Source organism: Panicum virgatum, chromosome 1N, assembly GCF_016808335.1.
Source record: "Panicum virgatum strain AP13 chromosome 1N, P.virgatum_v5, whole genome shotgun sequence".
In the NCBI taxonomy this organism is placed as follows: Eukaryota; Viridiplantae; Streptophyta; class Magnoliopsida; order Poales; family Poaceae; genus Panicum; species Panicum virgatum.
Window position 1 is genome coordinate 41,264,800 of NC_053145.1, and position 23,113 is coordinate 41,287,912.

The following is a 23,113-nucleotide window of genomic DNA, read 5'->3' on the forward strand; positions in this document are numbered from 1 at the left end:
TTACCGAAAAATAAGCTCACGAAGAGGTTGATTTTAAAAAATTTAAAATAAGAGTGCATGATGTTGACGCCTTTTACGAATCAACACAGGAACGTGCTAGGTCGCGCGGCGTGAGGAGCGGCTCGCTGCAGCTCCTCCTGCGTGGAGCGGTCATACCGGTCGCTGGGGTGAATCAGCGACGACCGACGAACGCTCACCCGGGAGGGACCCCCCTCAGGGCTGGCGCACATAGTGTTGTTCTAGGATCAGCAGGCCACCTAGAACGCCTTCAGACGTCATGGAGACGAAGGAAGAACAACAATGGAGGTTGGAAAAGCTAGGGTTTGAAAAAAAGGATAAAGACGATAAAAGTAGAAGTTGTATTGAATCCCTTTTACAGATCTAGATCTACAAAAAAACATAATTGTACTCGGACTCCTCTTCGACCGGTCAGACCAGTCGAGCTCCTGCCGGATTAGCTACAGCACCAGACCGATCAGACCGCTTAGTCAGACCGGTTGATACCAATTTTAGCTGTCAACATATGTCCCCTGTTTTTTGGTAAAACTTGCTTACCAAAAAACATTCTTCTGTACCAAAATTGTCTAAGGGCGATGGTTAACATTACATCGGATATTATTTGTGCTTAGGGCGATAAATAAGTATCGGCCATAACTTGCTCTATTCATGTAGAAACAACTTGTTTTGGCCGCCACACCTTCTTCACGTTTGCTGACCTTTTTGGCGTAGCCTCCACTTGTTGCTCCATTGACTCCTGTTTGCGCAGATGTTGCAGTCTTCGCTTCTGAGTATGAGACAAGCCTGAGGGACATCACCTCAGCTGTAAATACTTTGAATCTTGTTTCACACTCCTCTCATTAGCTTTGCTGCAACCAACATCTTGTTTGACTAGATTATTGTTAGCAACAATCGGTCTTTGTGGTGACACATGATTTGGATATATAGAAGGATATTGAATTTAATATGACTGCATATGCATCCTACTATAATCCATAGGCGCATAGAAGTAAGGATACCAGCAATACCATGAAGCAATCGGTCCACTAAATGAAGAATAATTACCTTGACCCGATTGCTTTTGATGTTTCGACGATGGCTCTGTATCTTCGACTTCGCTTGATTGCCCCTTCTGTCTTTGAGCAATCCCCTCCTTATCATACTTGGCCAAGAGTTCCTTTAAACCCGGACTTGTCTTGCTTTTGGAGGAATTCCCAGATTTTCTAGGCACACCGATCAGACCGCCGCTACGGCCGGTCAGATCGGTCGACTTGCTGTCAGCCTTCTTCTTCTTGTCTCGCCCCCCGAAGTGTTTTTGCGGCTTGAGAGGTCTTTTGTGTCAGCTTTTTTTCAGGCCTTTCATCATCAATGCTTACATTCTTCCCTTTCGTCGATTCGGCTTAACTTGGTCGAACTAGTACTTTAGGATTTTTAATTCCAACATGTCCACTGGAAAAGGGGTTCTGATCAACCAGCATGGTAGAAACAACCAATCATCCTTTATTAATGGCCGACTGAATTTGACAACGTAATACATTGCAATCATTGGTAGCTTGTAAAAAGTATTATGAAATTTGTAATATACTCGCCACTTCAACTCCTCTAGCGGCGGCATAGTATGTGACATCTACATGTATCCAATTCTATATAACTCATCAAAAATCCTTTCACACTTGGACACATCAAAAATAAATTTTTCTTGCTGATTTTTATGAATCGGCTTAAGAGCAAAACAACTGAACGGTTTGGCTTGAGATGGACAAACAAACTCAGCAACATATACATCATTAGACTCATTGTCCGAACAATCTGAATTGCAATCTAAAGCATGCACACTAGAATGATGATGTCTATGAGACGCTTTGCTTCGGCTTTCTACAGCCAAAGCCCTCTGATGCACCTGAGTAACAGAAAAGAATTCCTAGCCCTCTAATTTTTCTTTGATGTCGTAAGCCATTAAAAGCCAAATCTGCTAAATCTTTCTCTGCAATATTCACATTAAAGCATCGATTTTTTATATCGCGGAATCGTCTTATGTAATCATTGACAGATTTATCACACGACTGTCTAACCGATGTCAAATGAGATAATCTAAGCTCATCATGTCCACAGAAAAAATGCTCATGGAACTTCTGCTCTAATTGTTCCCATGAGCCAATGGAATTAGGTGCCAAAGAAGAAAACCATGAGAAAACGGTTCCGGTTAGAGATAAAAAAAATAAACGCACTTTCAACTCGTTTATTGAACCACCTTCTCCTAATTGGGCAAGATACTGACTAATGTGCTCAAAAGTGCTCCTAGTATCTTCCCACTGTATTTAATAAATTCAGGCAATCTAAAACTAGCAGGGTATGCAACCGAATCAAACGAAGTAGGATACGACTTTTGGTATGTGCGAGTTTTGCTTCTAACATCCACTCCAAAATTTTCTCTAAGCATTAGCCAAATCATTCTTATAATCAGCAAGCACTTTATCAAAATGACTCAAAAAATTTGGCTGTGTGGATGTAGACATTTCGCACTAGTTTGAAACAAGCTGACCGGACGGACCGGTCGGTACCACCGATTTAACCGGTTGGGGGGAACCAGTCGGACCGAACTAGTAAGTCAGTCTAACCGGTCTCTGGCGATTTTGCCAATGTATCGGTCAAACATCTCGTCGGAGATAGGACTGATAGGTGACACTGAGTTTCTGGAGGGTGCTGGTGGCATGTACGGAACAAGCTCGTTTGTTCGGCTAATGTTGGCCGAACCGGGGATGCTCATAATAGGATCAGTATATATAGGTGTTACCGTTTGACCACTAAAATAATTCATCGGCATCCCATATTGAGGTTGATTCACAAGAGATGCTACCGATGGTTGAGAAACATAAAATTCAGAAGTAGCAATAGTAGAAACAGATGGAAGTTCATCGGCTATCTCTGGTTCTTTACCAGCCGATTCTGTATCTCTAGAATTAAGCCAATTAGCCCAATGCACATCACGCTTAGCTAGCAACTTCTGAATTTGCTCCATAGTAACACCAGAAGATGAATTATTTGCAACATGTGTTACCTCAGTAGATGCATCCGTGGAGGTAGAAGCGAAGTCGATTTCCTTGATCTTGGTAATCTTGCCTCGTCGATCAACTTTGATGCTCGCAAGCGCCGCTAGTAGATCTTCTTCGTCGCGCTTCTTCTTCTTGCGCTCCTCCAGCATCTGGCGGACATCTTCGGGAAGATGCTCATACGTCGCAGGGATGATGTTGCCCTTGTCGATTTCGGTAGTAGAGCCCATCTTCCTCGGGGTAGATTAGATCGGTTTTCACTAACCAGGATCTTTCTTCCCCAGCGGAGTTTCCAAAAATATGTTGACACCTTTTACGGATCAACACACGAACGCGCTAGGTCGTGCGGCGCAAGGAAGGGCTCGCTGCAGCTCCTCCTGCGTGGAGCGGTTTGACCGGTCCGAGGGGACCGGTCTGACCGGTCGCCGGGGTGAATCGGCGACGACCAACGAACGCTCGTCTGGGAGGGACCCCTCAGGGCAGGTGGATGTAGGGTTGTTCTAGAATCGGCACGCCACTTAGAACGCCTTCAGACGTCACGGAGACGAGCAATGGAGATTGAAAAAGCTAGGGTTTGGAAAAAAGGATAAAGACGATAAAAGTAGAAGTTGTATTGATTTTGATTGATTGGATTATCTCAATCGGCCGTGACCCTTTATATTTATAGGGTGGGATGAACTTATCCCGCAAGGAATCCCTTTTACAGACCTAGATCCACCACAAAAACCTAATTGTACTTGGACTCCTTTTCGACTGGTCAGACGGCTCCTATCGGATCAGCTACAGCACCAAACCGGTCAGACCGTTTGGTCAGACCGGTTGATGCCAATTTTAGCTGTCACACACATGACATCCGGTAGTTACGTATGAGTTCGTACAACCCAACTTAAATAAAATAGCTCTCCCCTAAATAGTTCGAGTTCAGATGTGCCCCATGAGTGCATGACATTCCACGTCGATGGTGTGGGAAGGTTTGTTGGCGTAGTGGTGTCCGCTGAAACAAAGTTGCAGACGCCCTGTCGTCTCCTAACTCATGGGCTTTAAATCATCACAAAAAAGGATCAGCAGCATAATGCCTACATATGAAGTTAAAACACAAAACACAGGTCTAATTGAATTTAAATTCAACTGAACAAACAATAAAATGAATGAAACGTCATAAATGCTCAAGAAACCGAATAAAACTCATATACCTTTAATGGCTTAAATAATTATTTTAATGTATCCATAAATGCTCTAAAATAAGAAAAGATTAAATAAAACCTTTTCGCCCTACATAAAATCTAATAAATTTTATTAGGACTTCTTGAAAATAAAACTAGGAGGTGTTATACTGAAATAGGTTTGATGGTGGTAAAGGGCCTTAATTTTTTGCCTGAATAATTTAAGGGTCGGGCTCTAATCATATTCGATTTTAAGCTAAAAAATATTAAGGGTTAAGTTGGATTATAAAGAGAACATTAGAGTCATATCCCATTACCATCCCTAGATGGAACTCAACTCAACTCAAGAGATTTACTTGCTTTATATCCGCCGAATGGGTGGACGCGATCATATGCGGATTTTCCTAGTACAAATACAAATCTTTCCTGTTGTCTTTGCATGAACACACCACATATATCACTATCTCCCCGGCAACAATAATGCCTTCGAGGACCGCTACCCCTTGAATGCCCCGAAAACGATTGACGTTGGACATAGGTGGTGGCAGAGACAGATACATTATATAGTACTGTAGATGATCTACGACTCAGTTATATGTAGCCTGGTATTTTTTTAACGAGGAAATAAGCTAAGAGTGAGAGCCTTCCATGGGCGACAAGAGCTACTTCGAGTAGCCAAGGAAGACATGCCTATGCTCATCAGCATAACTCACAAAGAGACAGCAGCAATCGACACAGGCAAGTCATCCTTGGCTACCGAATCAGCTCTGGTCCTCATGCGAGGCCCTCCTCTTCTGATCAATTTGCGTGTGTATGCATGCACCGTGTGTCCTCAAGTACTTATAGGCTTGAAAAGCACGAAGAAAGATGGACCACAATGTTTGACCGCTGCGTGTGCCGCCTCCACAACTTTTTGCTCGTTTGATGCCACGTTGACATTGTAATGATTGTATAACTTTGTCTTGTACCAGAATCTGTTCTCTTCTCGATCTGTTGTAGTTCGCAGTTGGCTATGATTGATATATAATACTCCCTCTATTTCAAATTGCACGTTTTAGCAAATCTAAATGCATACGTTTTACTATACACCTAGTCACCTAGATATTGATTATGACTAGATACATAGAAAAAAAATATATATGTACTTAGATTTGCCGAATGACTTACAACTTGGAATGGAGATAGTATAATATAATACACACTACTTAGCCTTCTTATTATCACGCGAGGTCAAATCGAGGGGCTAGTTAGTAGGACCCAAACCGTGGTATTGCCTCAGGGTGCAAATACCGTACCCGTTGGACTACCGATGGATATATTTGGTTGTACTTGCAACTTTGAGCAAAATAGCACTCCCTTGATCATTAAATATATAAACGATCTTTGAACAAGGAAATCATTAATTTATTTTGAACTAATCATCTTATCCCAAACGTCAACGGAAGTAGTATATATTTGTATGTCACAAAATGTTTGAATCATGCCACATGCACTTAGCCAAACTGCTCTTGTCACTCTGGAATGGATTAACACCATAGCTTTCTGCTTTAGTGCATCAGAAATAACCCTATCTGACCTACCATAATTATCAGGGGTCTATCATAATCAACTAGTAGTACCGTTCAAAGCACAATCGTGGTTTCTGACCATCCACTTGTTCGGCATTTATCAAATCCTAGTTCCTTTTGACATGTTGCCGGTCCTTTTGACATTCTTCCAATTCATCGATATGCATGATAGACCAACACTGGCCGGCAACTTTCCATCTGTATGACGGTTTATGCGTCGATCATTATAAGTGATCGGGTTTATATTCCACCACTGTGCATCATGTGCAAACCAAATGCTGCTGAAATGGGAATCTAGCTGAGACCTGATGATAGACTTGTTTAACTGATCAGATCACTTGTCTTCATGCAGCAAAAGCAGGGTATCTGGCTTTGCTTCTCTGATATTTTGGATACAGTAAGGTGACAAGTGTACAACTGCAATCAAAAGACTTGGGTCTATTTAGTTTCTAGAGTAGATTGGCACTTGATGTTGCAAAGGCCGCCGTATCTCTCCAACTAAAAAGATGCTCCGGAAATTTCCTCCTTTCGGGTTGATTATCACCCTTCTATCTTTTCAACTGTATGACTCAAAGGGTCCTAATTGAGTCACAATAAACAAAGAGAAAAATTAGATAGTTTACTTATATGAAAAAAAAATTGATGCCTGATGTTTTGAGTTGTAGTTCTTTTATAAGTGGTTATACCACGATTGAGTCCTTGAGCTAGGATGTGCTATATGTCTTTATGCCACAAATTGCCTTTTATGCTAGCCAAATGATGTAAAAACTTTGATTATCATGCGGGTTGTTAGGGGCCACAATGAAATGAATTAGGTGGGGATAGCCCCCAACCCTAAAAAAAAATCTTATGCACATAACCTAAGAGAAGGAGAAAAAAAGAGCTTCTAAAATTCCTATGTAATTTCTTGTTCCACTGTAAATTTCTAGATATTATTGCAATCGTCTGGACTGAGATGATGAACATACAATCAATTGTAAAACACATCTGCCTATATCTCTCTGTTGAACCATTAACTAGGAGACCATGACAGAAATGGCTGAATAGAAAGTTAAAAAATGGCTGCATAATATAGGCTCAGTGCTTATACTGAGAATGTTATAGGAATCAGCGCATCGCAGAGGTCGAAACTCTTCCTTTTTCTAAAAAATACTATCACAGCATTCTAAAAAAATAATTTTGAAAAAAGTATTGAATTTAAAGCCGTGGTGTACATAATAAGAAATAAAATAGAACAGAGCCATGTCAAACACGAGTGCCTATGCATGTGAGAATGGAAGAAAATCAATGTTTGGGAACCTGGAATTACTACTGCATATGTGAAGTGCCAAGAGCACCATCCCTTCGTAGCTATAGAGACTAGAAACTGACCTTTCCACCATACAACGACCAAAGTCATCGTACATGAGTAACCCAGCTGGCCAGCTCCAGGACGAACTCATAGATGACTCTGGCGCCAGGCGGTAGGATTATGTGCATTAAAAAAAATATAATGGCTTCAAGATTTATTTGGCTAAAATGGAAGGACTCTGCGCAAGTCATATTCATGTAATTTGTCGTCTTCGTTTCTTCTAATGTCTTTTTCTGAAATTTCGATGACCATACAGCTATATTGTCATGAGCGTCCACCAGCTGGCTATAGTGTCTTGTTCTGAAATGTTTTAAACATTTATCGACCGTTTGGCATAAGCTAATAAAGATACATCTAAATCTCTGGATATACTTCTATTTTCACTCTCTTTCCCCTCATAAAATACATCAGCGTCTTATAAACCATTATAGATACCGTCTATGATTTATTTTTGAAAACAATGCAAACGCAGAGGCAGAAGCTCATATACATGCAGCCATATTTATTTTCTGTCTACTGTCAAGTCACACTATGTCATGACCTTAAGAATGCAAGAATTTATTCTCTTCTAAATTTATCTACAGCAGACCAGCCAATTCAGGTCGGGCTCAAACCATAGCTATCTTCACCCTGTTCGGCAGCTCCAGCAGTCTCCAGCCCAATAGTATTTTCCTCTCACACCGTTCCAGCACCAACTTCCAACCACCAACTAGCCAACAGTATTTTTCTCTCACACCACTCCAACCACCAGCTACACCAGCTCCATGCTCGCAAAGGGATTTCGAGCTTGGCTCATTGGCTGTAGGCTCGGCGCGGGCTCACATCGAACTCGACTCGGTATGCTATCGACTGGAGGTGGGAGGCTCGCTCGAGCTCGGCTCATTGGCAGCCATCCCCCTCAAGGCTTGTCTCTGCTTCCCCCCCCCCCCCCCCCCCTCCCCTTCCCCTCCTCTCCGACTCTCTCTCCTCGCTTGGTCTTCCTTCCCTGGCGGCGACGACTGGGCGACCGACGGCGTCATTCCTCACGTCGTCGCCCAGCCCTTTGCCGGCGACGAGCGTCCGCCAGGTAAGCCCGCTGCGCCTTCTCTTTTCTTCTGCTGTGCGAGACGGAGCACGGCTCAAACCCTAACAAAACAAGCATATACAATCCAGTCACAATATATATTGCCTACTAACTTCGATTTCGTTTGCGAAAATTATTGGGTTTGGGTGTAAATGTGCACACCCATGTCCAATGCTGGGTCCGCCCTTGTATTATTTTCACTAACTTCGATTCTTTGCCAAAAAAACAAAAATCGGGTGTCCATATGCACACTGCACACCAGTGTTTTGTACTGGATCCGCCTCTGGTGCTAATGGCCTTGTTTGTTTCCCATGCTATTCCATGGTTAAAAAAGAATCTCGCATGCATACTGTACTAAATGAAGTCTATTTGCAAAACCTTTTCAGAGGGTGTAACTTTTCGCGACGAATCTAATGACGGTAATTAATTAATTGATGATTTGCTACAGTGATGCTACAGTAACCATCCTCTAATTGCACAGTCACATGCCTCATTAGATTCTTCAGGGTCACTAGCGCAGGGGTTCTGAAGTTAGTTTTGTAAACTGCCTTTGTTTGGCACCGTAATTAGCGGTCAAAATGTTACTATTCATTAGCACGCTACAAACCAAACGGGGCCAATGTAGTAAGATTCAGCGATGACTCTCTGTTCGCCACGAATTCTCATCCTTATTCTCTCATGCAGGAATGCTCCGTGTGCACCTTTGTGATACTCTGAGGCATTAGCTAGTAACTCTAGTAATGGCTGAGTGCTCCTTGGCGGCACTGAGAGGAGGTCAGTGCCAAGGGAGGTGGACCAAGTCCAACAGCAAGCTCTACCCAAGGAGTGCTTCGATTGGGACGCCAAAGAGGTTGGTTTGTCTCTGCAAGTTTTGTAATCGAGGTTATCTTTCTGTTTCATAGAAATCCTGTTCATCTCAAATTGCTAGGTTCTAATTCATCTGTGCTTGCAGGAACAACACCCACAACATTCACCTTCCGTTCCAGTCCAATGCACCAAGAGAATGGAAAAGTTCTGCATCTTCTCATCTTCATTTTCATGGCAGGGGCCACAGGGTGGAAACTCTAGTGAAATGTTTTCGCTTGCAGTCGCTAATGGATTCTGAGAGCATGGTTTCACCAAGTTTAATGCTGATTTCGGATGAAGCTCTTCTCACTATCAGCATGCTTTTTGCGTATTTGGTTGGAGTTGTACCTTCTGGGCAGACATCTTCTCGTGCCAGAAATCAGGGTATTAATCAACAAATTACAGAGCCAAGCTCCTCTGATTCTGGTAGGTAAGACTAGCTGCATAATATTAACTTATATATCAGACTGGTGGCTTAGCTGGAAAAATGACTGCTAATGCAATTTGCTTTTGCAAGTTTAGGGACCTAAAATTCTTGCCTGAAAGGAATGCTGGGCTTGACCCCAAGCATATGTGGAGTGAAGTGAGAGCTAAACTTTCCGATGCTTTACAAGCAAATGTTCAAGATGCCAGTTTGGACAGCAGAGAGGATGAATTCAGGAGTGAGAGAAAAATCTATCCTTTGAGTATGCTTGCCATTCATGGTGGTCCCAGGTTGCGGCTTCTTCTGATCACATTTCAGCTCCTGGAAATGGAGGCAAGAGGCACACCACAACTCTTTGTTTGACAAGGATTGCCTATGTATACTCACTTAGTTTATTACAAGTTAGCATCTGAGCTGGTTTCAACTTTCAACTAAAAGAGGGTATTAGTACTCTCCACTTGCTGATTTTTCTTGGATCAAGTCATTTTGGGCCTGCTTGGTTGGCTACCAAAATATGGGCATGCCAAAATGTGGACTTGCCAATCTTTTTTACCAAAACCTTGGTAATTTGTGAATAACACTTAATTAGGTGGGCTACTTTTTTGGAATCCAACCAAATGAGTGACAAAATTTATAGGCTTGCCCACGTTTTGGCATGCCCACATTTTGGTAGCCAATGAAGCGTGCCCATAATATTATTTTTCTATTTTTTTGAGTTTATTATGATTGTGCACTGTACTCTATAAGTGTAACCAGTGTAAAGATTTTTTTTCCTCCACAGTAACATTTGACTCAATTCTTGTGAACTTTTGAATATATTAGAATTAACTATGTTGACTTGTTTCAATTGGTATGATATCATGCAGGTAAGAAATATCTCAGTAAGTTCCGAACTTGTCGATGAAATCAGGTGGTTGCAAGTATCAACTACTTTGATAGATGGTTTGATTCAACCAGTATTTGTCAAATGGATTGAAGAAGAACAGGCCTTGGAAAATGGCCAAATCAACGAAGTATGTTATTAATTTACTGTTTCGAACTGTTTTCCTTGTCCATTCCTCCATATCGAATATGCCCCACATCACAGGTATTTTTTTATGTTCCAGAAACTTATGAAGATGATAAGCAGCAAAGTAAAGGAGGATGATAGTACCTTCAAGAGGTTTAACAAATTTGGGAAATCTGAACTCTATTTGGATCTGCTCTTTTTCCTAAGATTTGGTTCTGCCAGGTACTAAATGACATCTTGATTCTTGTAGCAACTTTTCTGTTCAATTTCTTTTGATTTTGAGCATGTGTGAGTTTGTTTGTGCGGGTTGCTTTTGTTTCTGTTGGGGCTCTTTTACCCCTTTTCTTCTTAATATAATGATACACAGCTCTCGTGAATGTTCTAGAAAAAATCTTTTCTGTTCAATTTATTTTTTTATTTTGAAAACTGCATGAACAATTGTCTAGACTGACTTTGTTCTTTTGCCATTTGCTGAATAATAGCATTTTCTGAAGTGCATAGCAACATCCTTGTCCTGATACTTCCTGATGGGCTGATGGCAGGTCTGACAGCTATTTTGATGCTAAATTTCTTGCTGAACATGGAGCACGAATTTTGGAGGACCTGGTTATTTCCTTAGCTGATGTGATTGCTAGTATTTATCTGGAGCTTATGTCCGTTGATGGTGATATGTCTACTGAAGTTGTCAGTGCCAGCTTAGCTCTATGTTCTCTGTCCACCAGAGAGCTTCAAAATCTGCGCAATGAGGTAATAATTGTGGATCGTACATGTCTTGTTTCTTCCTTTAGTGTTGTACTCCAGTTCTTCGACGTATAGTTTTTCTTGTTCAAATGCTTTAAATAAGATCATATGTTCCTGTTTGCTCTTATTTAATTCATAAGCCCAAATCCTGCTAGAGCAATCAGAAAATCTTCTAGGTTTACATGTATTTTTAACTTCTAATTTAAACTGAACCTACTGTTCCAATGATAAAAAACTATGGTTTTGCTCTAGTTATTGGCTGTAATTGACTAGGAACCGATGCCATTTTAGGCATTGGATTCTCCAAGAACTCATATTTGGACCTTGGAAGCTTACTGTTGACTGCACCCGGAAGAACACATTTGTGCTTAGTGCTAGGTGCATCTGCAGCAACAGTTTCTTTTTTTTTTCCTGAACATGTTGGAAAACTGCTTATCATTATTATAAGAAGAAAAAGGGGTAGGAGCCCAGATTTTAACCAAGCATACGGGCGCCCGCGTGGGGGCGGGGGGCATCAGTGTATCTTTGTATTCGAATGTTCATGCACTATTAGGTTTTGCCAATTCCATGCTAATCCCTCTTATTCCTTGGAAGGTGGCAATTAATTGGTGGTTGCACCAATACTTCGATTCAGTTGTTTCAATGTACGAGGACAGGTTTGAGCTATACATTCTATGCAGAAAAAAATGTGAAAAACCAGCAGATAATCAAGCTGAGAGGACAAATTGGTGGAAGCTTGCATTTGGAAACCCCAGTGTGCCTGCTCTTCTGGACTATGTTAACATCAGCCAATTTTCCCTTCCAGCAAGAAGGACAAAGGAATTAAGGGCTTTGACTGGCTGGTATGCCCGAGCCCCTTCACAATACATGCTATATTTCATGAAAATTGAAATATTTCACATGCTACCTGCATTAGTAAATAGTGAGTTTTCAAGTATCTCATTAGCTTATTTCGGTTGTCCCCGAATAGTGGAGTAGGAAGTGCATTAGTCTTGTCGTATTTAAAATTACAGAACTGCATTTCAATTTCCTTTTAAGAAAAGAAAAAGGAATAGAAAAGATGAGTTCTTTAGAGTAATGCTACAGATCCATTTTGTGTTACTAGAAGGTATTGTACCTGTGACTAAATTTGCAGATAGACATTCTCATTGACATAACTAGATTAATTTTGTCATTTGTACCATACCTGAACTAGGAAAAATAAAATTGTACTCTTCAACTGCAGGAGGTACTACTTCAGCCTGTTCTTAGAGCTGTCAGATATTGCCATGCCCTTCATAAAGGCTGCTGTCAGTAAAGTGAGCGCTGCAGTGTCCTACTTCTGGGTGTCCATGATTGGAAGATCACTGGGACTGATTTTCTCAGGGATTAGACAGTCACTCGGCTGGAGATGAGTGTGTACTAGTTTTCACTCTGCTGGTACTGAATGATTGACTGTTGACTCCTGTAATCTCTTATTCAGTTTGTTGACTGTTAGACTGCACTGGATATATTTATCGCCCTGAGAAGGCCATCATCTTTTGCTTTGTTTTCATGTGTTTTGATTGTAAGAAAGTCTATTGATTTCCTCAAAGATTGAACAGTGATACGGAAATCTGAGAATTAGTGGAATTATGGGATCCTTTGAAATCTTATGCTTACAGCCTTTTTCAAAACAGGCAGTAAATGGAATGTTTTTTCCACTAGAATAAATGTCCTAGCCTCTTTGTTGACACGTTATGGCAAGGGCAACATACATTACCAGCATGCATCATATTTTGTATAGACTTTTCATTTCAGTTTATCCATACATTTTTGTGGACCAAATTCCAGTAATCTCAACAAATGAAAAATACTATTCCAAAAATAGAAAAAAAAAACTGAGAAAGCAGCCCTTCCATCAGACAACTAGTGCAGAAAACTGAACCGGAGGTTCAATGTTCTTGCATTACATGATCCATTACTTTTGCATCCTTTGCATTCACAACGCAGACGGTACAATGAAAGAATGGCATGAATATGATTATATGAACCTACAATAAGTCACTACTTACAAGATCTTCTAAAATGAGTCTGCATTTAGCTGGTATGTGTCACAAGGTTCCTGCAAGAAAAGGAGAAGATTATTAGATGATTCATCGCAAAAGATCATATGCAAAGAGCTGCACAGCTAAGATCTAGATTCTTTGGCACAGTAGCACATGTTCAAATTCATGCAAATAGCGTAGTCCAATAGTGTTCCATTTTTTAAAAATCCAATGGTATTCTAATAGTATTCCATTTTTTTTAAAAAGTAAAACCCTAGCATCATTGTAATCCAATGGTATTTTATACTGTCATTCTTCAATTACACTTAATGCTCCAATTTGTGTGTTAAATTCGTTTCCTGTTTTTTTTTAGTGAAAGACAACAACCACTTTCGAGAATAAAGTTTCACAATTTTTTTGTTCTCAACAGGGAGCACTCAGGTCAAATTAACTGAAAGTTGGTCATGTCAATCTTGGAAACAATAATGAATAACTAATATCACGCGTAAAATTCCAGGAACAACTTCTGCATGGTCTAAATTGCGAAAAAAGGAACTGAAGCAGGTAAGAGATTTAGAAATGAAATGTGATGGGAATTCATCATCTGTCAGTAATTACTTACCCTTCATAATCCTTGTGCTACTTGTTTTTGCTGCTTGCTGCTGGGACAAATCAGTCAGCGACAAAGGAGTTAGTGGAGGGGAAGAAATATCACTGCCCTCCCTGCTATTTCTAACCTCCAACAATCTGTTCACAGTGATGATGGGTATCCTCTGGCTGTTTGAGGGTATGGAATAGCTGCGAGTGAGGGTAGCAGGCGGTAGTGGAAGTGGCGAGGGGGTTTGTGATGCAGTCGGTGATGCCCGAGCTGGTGCTGCAGGAATTTGAGTCTGACGTTTTGATACCAGAGGACCAGAGTAACCGACCAAACCAGAAGGCCTTAGGGACTCCACATTGGCTGGAGGCCTAGGCAGCTCATGAAGCTCGCTAATCTTTGGTGATTTTGTTGGATGTGGCAACATCTTGGGGGACACAGATGATGGCTGCCGAGAATGACTTTGTGGATTTCCTGGCATGGCATGATGTCGTGTCATGGGTGACCTGTGATCATTCAGAGAAGATGGCTTGCTTAACCCTGGTTTGCTTGGAATTGGACCAGACCAAGATTCCATCTTCATCTTCTTGTAATCAGAACCTGACTGGGAGAACGTCGATATCCCCTCAGTACTTGATGGCATTTTCACATGGCCACTCGGTTTAATCAACGGAGATGAATGCCACAAATTCATTGCAACATGAGGTTTACTTTCAAACTGTTGTGAATGATGTGTTCTGTGAGCACCTACTGATCTGAGGTTATTGTCACCAACTGGTGTTGGGAGTTTGTACGAATGTTTGGCTGAAGATGGCTTCATTTGCCAAAGCCTCTCAGATGGATCTGGTAAATTGCCAGCAAGAATTGGTGCTGAATGTGTGTTAAACTCAGGCTTCACTTGTGGAGTTATAACATCACCCTTGATTTGTTTGATCTCCTCCTGCATTTAAGACGACAGCATTATTATCTTAAGAATATGCTGGGCCCCCAATCTGATTATAACTAGCTAAGCATCAAGAAATTCTTATAGTCAACGAACTGCGTAGAATCAGACCTGCTTGCTTTCTTTTACTGGCTGTGGGGAATTCTTCACATCTCTTTTATCCAACTGGGCACAAAAATTATAGACAAAAATTAAAAAGACAAATGCAGATCATTGGCATTTATTTTTCATTTTACAAAAAAATAAAAGACAATAATGTAAGTGAGAAGTATAGTATCAAGAAATAGATCAGGAAAAAGTATCACAACAGAAATACTATTTATTTTTTGAAGTAGAAAATATAAATGATAAAACTAGAAATTTGATTAATAGGCCGAAACTCATATATCAATCATTAATTAAAATTACATTATCTAACAACAATTCATCTAGAAGTGGTAAACCCATGAATAACAACTAAACAAGTCTATGAGGCCATATTAGTTCTTGTAATCAGCTCAGACAACAAACCGTCAAATCAGTTTAGGACACATCAATCTACTTCAAAATGCGAGAAACAATGCTTATTTACAGGGTTATTCTGTGAGACCAAGAGTGGACAACATTAATTGTTTGGCACTTGAAGGTAAGAGGCAGCTAGCTACATAAAAAATCACCAAAATATGAACCATAGAACTTACATCCATTGAACCTCTAGAAGGAAGAAAATCTTGATCCTTGTCATTTATTTCATAGTCGAAACTAAGGTTTCCATCGTTACTGCAATCATCCTGGTCAGAGCTGTAATAGCCATTGTCAGATACATCATCCTCAAGACCACTGAACTGGTAGTCAATATGCTGTTTCTCAGCTATTTCTTTTACTTGAGGTTCGAGTGCTTCAAGACACTTCAACCCTCTCCTGAAAAAGCTTAGCTAAAAGTTGAAAGAACAGCAGGATAGTTAGGTTATGGGTCATCCAATCCTAGGGCCAATTTGACAGCCTTATGGATAAAGAGTAAACCTACCTGAGCAGCATGATGGCGAGAGGCCTGTGTTAAAAGACTATGAAATTGCCCTTGCCTTAATGATTTTAAGCGAAATATGAACAGTGCTGCATCTTCTTGGTACTCAGCTAAAGAAGTTTGCAGTTGCTCTGTAGAATATGTTTCAATTTTGGAATGCCTTGACCTTCCTTTTTCCCTATAGGATGCCCTCATTGCTTCATATGCCTCTCTGATGAAAGAAAAAAATATTGGTAAAAAAGTATCAACCATAAATGCAAGAGAAAAAAAATGAATTGAGCTGTGTTTGTACCTTCTCATGTCGCACTGCTGCTTCATTTCCTGCATGAAAGAAAACATAATGTATGTCAGGATCTTAGAGAAAAAAATATGAAGTTGATCAGAATCCAAAAAATCTCAGAGCAATGCCCTCTTGAAAACAGGGGCTAATTGTTTCCCCCTTCTTATTTACAGAAAATATCCTCCAAACAATATGATACAATATGATCAGCAATCTTATAAACCATCCTAATAGATAATTGGTAACAAGCAGCTAGTATTTGCAGACTGAATCAAAATACATAATTGTACAAATATAAAGGTAAATTTCATAGACCTAACCTCTACAGTTTGTAGCTCCTTGAGAAGAGACTCCGACGGGGTTGTAATTGTATGAATGATATTTGAGCGCTGGATAACCAATGCAATCATGTCAGGGTCACATATTCTAATGCAGCAAGAAAAATTATGATTTCTGAAGCATTTCCATAAAAAATCCAACATAAAAGCAAAAGGAACTTACGTAAGTATCGACAAATTTTTGTAATTCAAATTGGACCTTTCCCAGCATCATCAGTACTCTACCTGTAGGAAAGAGAAAATTAATATACCACTAAGTTTGTTTTATAAAAAAATTAGACAATAACACTACCAAAGTTGTACCATGATCAAGAAACGCTTGGAGATCTAATTATTTTGGTCCAAAGGGTACTTCTAGAAAAATGACATTATCATCCTAGGATATATTTTAGGAAAGATCCTGTAATCTAGTTTTATATGGTGGAAGTCGCTATGATTTATTCAGTGACTTTCCATGATGGCTTAGCGTGTTGTGATTGTAAAAGATGCCTCTAGCAGCCAAGCGTGACTTACTATCTGCTACAGCAAAATCTGAATGTTCTTACCACTATCGTCGTCATCGCCATTTAGTGCAGTTTTCGCGAGAAAGCAACCTCCAAGTTCCACGAGAGCCTCTGAAAACTCTGCATAGACCAACAAGCTCTCAGATACAAACATAGGGACACAATGCAACTGAGCATTTAATAGCAATTCAATATATGAAGCAGGGGTGCAAATTGGTGACCCTTAGGTGCACCTCCAACCCTCTTTAGTTCAAAAATTTGTGCTAATTTTCTAAAATGAGATATGATTTTGGAGAATTAGTACAAAATTTTGAACTAAAGAGGGTTGGAGGTGCACCTAAGGATCACTAATTGACACCCCTAATATGAAGTAAGACCATCAGTTACCATATACGCTATTTGTTGTCGCAGCTGCAGCTGAAATCAAGCCATCGTAGCAGTTTCTCATGTCTTCCACCTCCTGCAAAGAAGATGAGAACCATGCTTCAGAGTCAATAATAAGGCAACATTACTGAAAGTCTGATTGTTTTATTCTCATACTCAGAATAAATTGTACATGTTCTAGCAATGTGGCAGGTTGCAACAATTAGATTAGTCTAAAGTATGGTTAACATCAGAGTGAACAAGTGCATGCTGGCGCCATTGTTACTCGACAAATACTTGATGAAATTCTGCATCATGGAAAGCGCAGCAGCCGATTCACCAACAGAGCAGTTTGGGACTACTTCTCCGCAGTTATATTTTTATGATCTTCCATGGTATTATTGAAAAAGATAGCTCAACAGGAGAAATTTTCAGAAATTTGTCAAAACACTGCATGTCTGCCTCAGGAAGACAGAAACACGCTTTTGTTATATAGCATCATTATGATCCCCCAAACAGCGTAGCGTCCGAGCAGCCCACATCACGCGGCATCTGGAACGGAATCCGTCGTGTTGCAAAGCAAGCGTTCAAACGACGGACGGAAAGACTCTTGCTGATACCGAAGACACGCTGCCGTCTCCATTGATCTAACGTGTCTTCGCCGGTCAAGATCACGTCGGATGGCTGACATTTTTCTATAGCACCTTTCTCTGATGGACGTTTCCTTCTGAAGACTTTGACCAGCAGAGAACCGAGCCCCAAAACGCCAAGGTGATGCCGAGCAGACACGCAAAGGAGTAGCAGGTCTTTTTCATGGATTAGAACCTAACAACTACCTTACCCAAAAGATACTTTGACTTGAAAAAACAAAACTCCTACTTGAATTGAAGATAATATAAAATTTAAGCGATATTATTGTTTCTCCTTAAAAAAAATCACCCGTGATATTTTGATGCCAAAACTGTTGGCATATTTTTTTTCGTTTACAAACTAAGAATTACAGTCCCGTGGTACGTGCACTCAAGAAGTATTAATTTTGAAATTGTGGACGCATGGCCATGAACCAATGAACTAGCGCTGCCAATTCTTCGGTAAAAATTATAATTTCCACACAAAGGTAATTTCCGAAGGAAAAATTTGATCAGTTGCGCTGGATGACCGAATAAACGGAATTCTAGCGTTTGATCATTCCCCACCTAAGCATCTAACCGATGATCGAAAACAGACACCAAACAAGAAATTAACAACCCACTCCACCCCGAAAACCGCACAGCAATTTAAGTTGCCGAACTGAAATACGAGAAAAATCCAGAGGATGACATGCCTCCCGAGATCCAATTTTGGCTCCGAATGCATCACGGGCCACGAAAATCACACCCCAGAGTTCGCCCAGAAGTAGCCAGGGGAAAGAGGGGGAAGATTCGGACCTGGCCGGCGCACACGAGCTCGTCGAGCTTGGCCGGCGGCGGCTGGTGGCCCCTGCGCTCCTTGGGGTGGTTGTGGCCGAAGCCCCGCAGCCTCCGCAATGGCGACTTCATCGCCCACCGGCGGCACTACCGCGCCCCCGATCGACGCCGCGCGCGATGGTTCCGCAACCCGGCTCGCCGGCGGGCCTCCTTGCAATGAACGGTGACAAGCCGTCGCGGCGCTGCTGCCGCCTTCTTCTCCTTCCTCCTCTTCTCCCCGATCCTCTGTTCCGCCGCTGCCTTGGAGTCTGGATTCTGGAAGGCTAAAAATAGCGAGCCCACTCGGGAGGGACAGAGAGAGATCAGAAATGGAGGAAGCTGGAGAGAGAGAGAGAGTAATTGCGCCTCGCACTACTTATAATAGCGGCTTTGTTTAGTGGCGAATGGGATGGAGAAGCGGGTGGGCCCCACGCGCGCGGGCTGACCATGCGAGTGGAATCGCGCGGGAGGGAGAAGAAGAAGAGCACGGCGACTGCAACGAGAGGCCGACAAGTAGCTCCGGATTTCACAGTGGTCATCGCTCTGATTTGGCAGGCTGGTGTTCCATTCCAAAAGGTGACTTTTGTTACTTGAGAAAATGCGAAACAAATTACTCCTCCTTTTGACGAAGAAAACTTGTCTCATGTGACGATGTGAGTGATGGGACACAACAGGAGGCAACCTACGGCATAGGAAGGCGGCCGGACCCACTTGGCTGGTCTGAGATCAAGTCAGTTTCGACGGGGAGGCATTTAATTCCTTGCCACATTAGCAAATTAGGTGATTTTATGGGATCATCACCACTCTTCTTCGTTGGGAATGTAAGTGTTATTGTTCAGTTGCTAAGATCGACAATTTGGTAACCAAGTCGGAAAAGTGTTATAGTCATAAAACTTTTCTCTCGTTCCATGAAACCCCCCTCCTCTCTTCTTATAATGACTCTATCATGTCAGCAAATTTGCAATGTCGTATAAATTTAATACTCATAACACTCCAATAAAACTCCAATTGAGATTTTTCTGGTTGACCTTATGAGAGGAAGGAAGCGAGTAGTTTATAATCAGATAAGAGAGAAGTCATTTGCATAACATCCGGCGGGCATAGTTATCAAGCATTCAACTTTAGTAGAGTACTCATTTTAATAACAGTATAATAAAACTGCTAGTAGGGAATTAGCAGCTAAGTAGTTAACCCATGGTACATGCACGCATGGAACCGATGCACTTTGCCTTCTTTTCTCCGTAACGTAAAAATATTTTGCCCCGGTGAGACGCCCGGCTTGCTCCGTTGTTGCTCGGTAATATGATGCGAGAGACTGTTGAAGCCTTCTCGCTGTCATGAACCACTTTTTGTAAAGGATAGTGGCGGCATGCATGGCCATCTATCGTGACAACTTTTTGACCGTGATCGAGACGGATAGATGCACAAACGCACACATAGTCATTGTGCCCGTAAAAGGTTTTACTTTTTCTCAAAGCAAGAAAATAAAACACGATCGGGTGATTATTCTTCTCCATGGTACTTGTACTATATACCATTACCGCATTTATTTTTTTTAAAGAATTACCGCATTTATTTAAATATAGGGTTAAGTGTCCATGACGGTACCTAAAAACAGACAGAAAACGATGCTACTATTGCTTACCAACAAGATCCCTAAATATAGTACTCCCTCCATTTGAAAATGTGGATCATTTCATTTTGTTAAGATTTAAAGATTTTGTGATGTGTCGAAACATATGTTATATCTAGATGTATAGCAAACACTATAAATCTAGAAAAGCTAAAATATTAACTTAAAAAGCTAAAGTAATCTACATTTAAATTGGAACGAAGGGGTAGGAAGGACGTTCTTATCTTTTTTATTTTCATAAAATTATATAGGAAACAAACAGCCACACCGAATTTTTCATATCCTGGTATTTTGGAGAACAAAAACACAACCTAAAAGCTAAAACGGAGAATTCCTAAAATAGAGAAATCTGAGCCTACAATGTTTCAAACAAATTAAACGTCATCATATTTATCTTATGCGATAAAGTAATTTTGCAATTAATCGAGGATTATGAAAATAATGATTACCAAGTGGTTTTTGATAATTTCTTATTAGGATCCGTAGTTTCATAGTTAATATATGTAAGGATCGGGTGCTCTAGCCTAAGAGGGGGAGGGGGTGAATTAGGCACTAATAAAAACTTAGACCTATGGCTCCAACTAGTTTGCACAAAACTTAAACTAAAACAAGCTATCTAGATGTGCAACTAGGTTGTTTTAGTGTGAAACCCCTATCCCAAAAGAGTTATGCACCCTATAGCCTTTCCTAACAAGAAACTACTCTATGAAAGTAAAGTCACAAATATTGCAAGTAATAAATGCGGAAGCTTAAAGAACGGGATAGGAGATAGTAAACTCTTGACGCGAGTGTTTATCCCGTGGTTTGGTTAGCCACAAAGCCACACCTACATCCACGTTGTTGTAGCACTCACTAAGAGTATTGCTACTCGGCCACCAAGTCTCTTCCGTGAACACAATCACAGTCACCTTGGCCCCGGGTTCCACTAAGGAGCTTCTCCACAAAGGATGGGGGTCTCCACGTCCCCCGCACAAAGATGTCGTCGCCGCTCCACACCAAGTCGGAGGGTTGATGACGTTGCCGGCGAGCTTCACGCTCCAAGGTGCCGGCGCACCAAGCTCTTGTTTTATTTCACTAGAGAACCACAGCACAAAGGCTCAAGGCCTTGCAATCGCACTCACTAAGAGCTAACCTTTACATAACACTCTCAAAGTGTGCTAAGGGCTAAGGATATGATCTTGATGCTTTTGTATGGCTTGGAGATGTTCTTGTGTGTGTGTGGGATGTCCAGCAACTCCAGCAATCTTCAAATGGCCGGGGTGAGGCGTATATATAGGCCACCAAGTCTTGTAGCCGTTGCTCCAACGGTCAGCTGAAAATCTGCGTATCACCGGAAGAACCGATGCCTCTGGCTGAGGTAGCGTCGGTTCTTCCGGTCACTCATAACCCGAAGTAGCTGTTGAACTCCTGACAGCTGACACAATGATCACCGGTTGAACAGATGCTTTGTACCGATGCATCACCGGTTCATCCGGTGCTTAAGAATCTTCTCCTGGGCGCTGACGTCATTGCACCGACGCAATACTCCGATGCCCCTTTTCGGTTGAACCGGTGCTGAAGAATCTTCTCCTGGGCTCTTGACATCGTCTCTGGAACATAGGACGCCCAATGCACCGATGCCCCTTTTTGACCCGTCGGTTCATCCGGTGCCCATAAGCTGACTTGGCTTTGATTCCCTTCTGCCATGGCGTCGGTTCTTCCGACAACCATCGGATGCACCGATGCTTCATGCATCGGTTCTTGCTACGCCTATCTTTTTTTTCTTTTTGTCATCACTTGAACCTAAAAGCCTGAGAATGGTCATCTTAACAATCATATTAGTCCAAGTGTTGTGTTGTCATTCGATCACCAAAATCACTCGAAATGACATAAATGGTGCCATGTTCCTTACAATATAGTAGAATAATTTTCTTACGTTAATAACGTTCCTACATTGCAAGTAATAATCAATAATAATATCGCAGTTTTTTCGTGTACCCACGAAATGCCCATCCTGATGGTACGGTGGATCGGGTAAAAACGAGAAACCACACAATACTGTGACTCGGATCGATCCGATGCACAAAATTAATAAAGAACTTAACGCTCGAACGAGTACCGCTTTGCTTCGAAGGCAAGCAACGAACAGATCCGGGCGACTGATCATCCTTGATCCTGTTCCAACTTGACGCTTCCGACGATCCTCGACGACGAAGCCGTTGCGTGCGTCAGCAAGCAACGAGCCCGGCGTGAGTCCGAGTCCTCGTACGTCGTGCTCGCCGCCCGCACCGCCCGAATCGGACGCGCCGGCGCCGTGGGTTTGACCGTTGACCGATCGACGGCCCGGATCGTTTCTTACTTCCCACGGTCAAAAAGGTGGCCAGGAGCGCCGCACCACGCACGCGGCACGCCCCCAGGCATGCATGCATGCATTCTCTCAGGCAGATATAGCCTATCCAATTCCATGCACTTGCGTGCCCACGTAACAGCTGAGCTGGTCCGACGATCAGGCCAGCTTGGAGACCTGCTGATCGAGACTTTTCTTCGATCCGGATATTTTATTTCATCTTATTTCTGCTTATTCGATTCCTTTTTTGCCCTTCTTTCCATCTAGATCTCTACCGTCGACGACGATGGAGACGGAGCGCGGTGGCGTGTGGTCGGCCGGTCGACCGAAAAGGTGTTTCCCTAGGAGATCACGAAACGGACTTCGGTTCGTTTTGAACACGTCCGTACGGCGGCGTTTGCTGAATTATGTTGCTGATGATATCCAAGACCTGAATATTTCCGCGCCCGATCTATCTATATAGCAC

At 41.8% G+C, this 23,113-nt stretch overlaps 2 protein-coding genes across 2 annotated transcripts; one reads left to right on the forward strand and one right to left on the reverse strand.

Annotated features, from left to right (window-relative positions):
• Positions 1-7,943: 7,943 nt before the first annotated feature.
• Positions 7,944-12,846, forward strand: LOC120655859. The gene is made up of 9 exons (XM_039933831.1): positions 7,944-8,195; positions 8,877-9,042; positions 9,145-9,468; positions 9,561-9,795; positions 10,329-10,475; positions 10,569-10,693; positions 11,014-11,218; positions 11,807-12,054; positions 12,438-12,846. The coding sequence occupies exons 2-9, from the start codon at positions 8,933-8,935 to the stop codon at positions 12,604-12,606; spliced, it is 1,563 nt and encodes a 520-aa protein (XP_039789765.1). The 5' UTR covers positions 7,944-8,195; positions 8,877-8,932; the 3' UTR covers positions 12,607-12,846.
• A 103-nt stretch (positions 12,847-12,949) lies between these two features.
• On the reverse strand, positions 12,950-19,063 carry LOC120655858 (uncharacterized protein At2g33490-like). Its single transcript, XM_039933830.1, has 11 exons — positions 18,671-19,063; positions 17,268-17,340; positions 16,923-17,000; positions 16,541-16,602; positions 16,360-16,428; positions 16,052-16,080; positions 15,763-15,970; positions 15,437-15,670; positions 14,868-14,921; positions 13,841-14,753; positions 12,950-13,295 (listed from the first exon to the last, which is right to left on the reverse strand). The coding sequence occupies exons 1-11, from the start codon at positions 18,779-18,781 to the stop codon at positions 13,285-13,287; spliced, it is 1,842 nt and encodes a 613-aa protein (XP_039789764.1). The 5' UTR covers positions 18,782-19,063; the 3' UTR covers positions 12,950-13,284.
• Between the last annotated feature and the right edge of the window lie 4,050 nt (positions 19,064-23,113).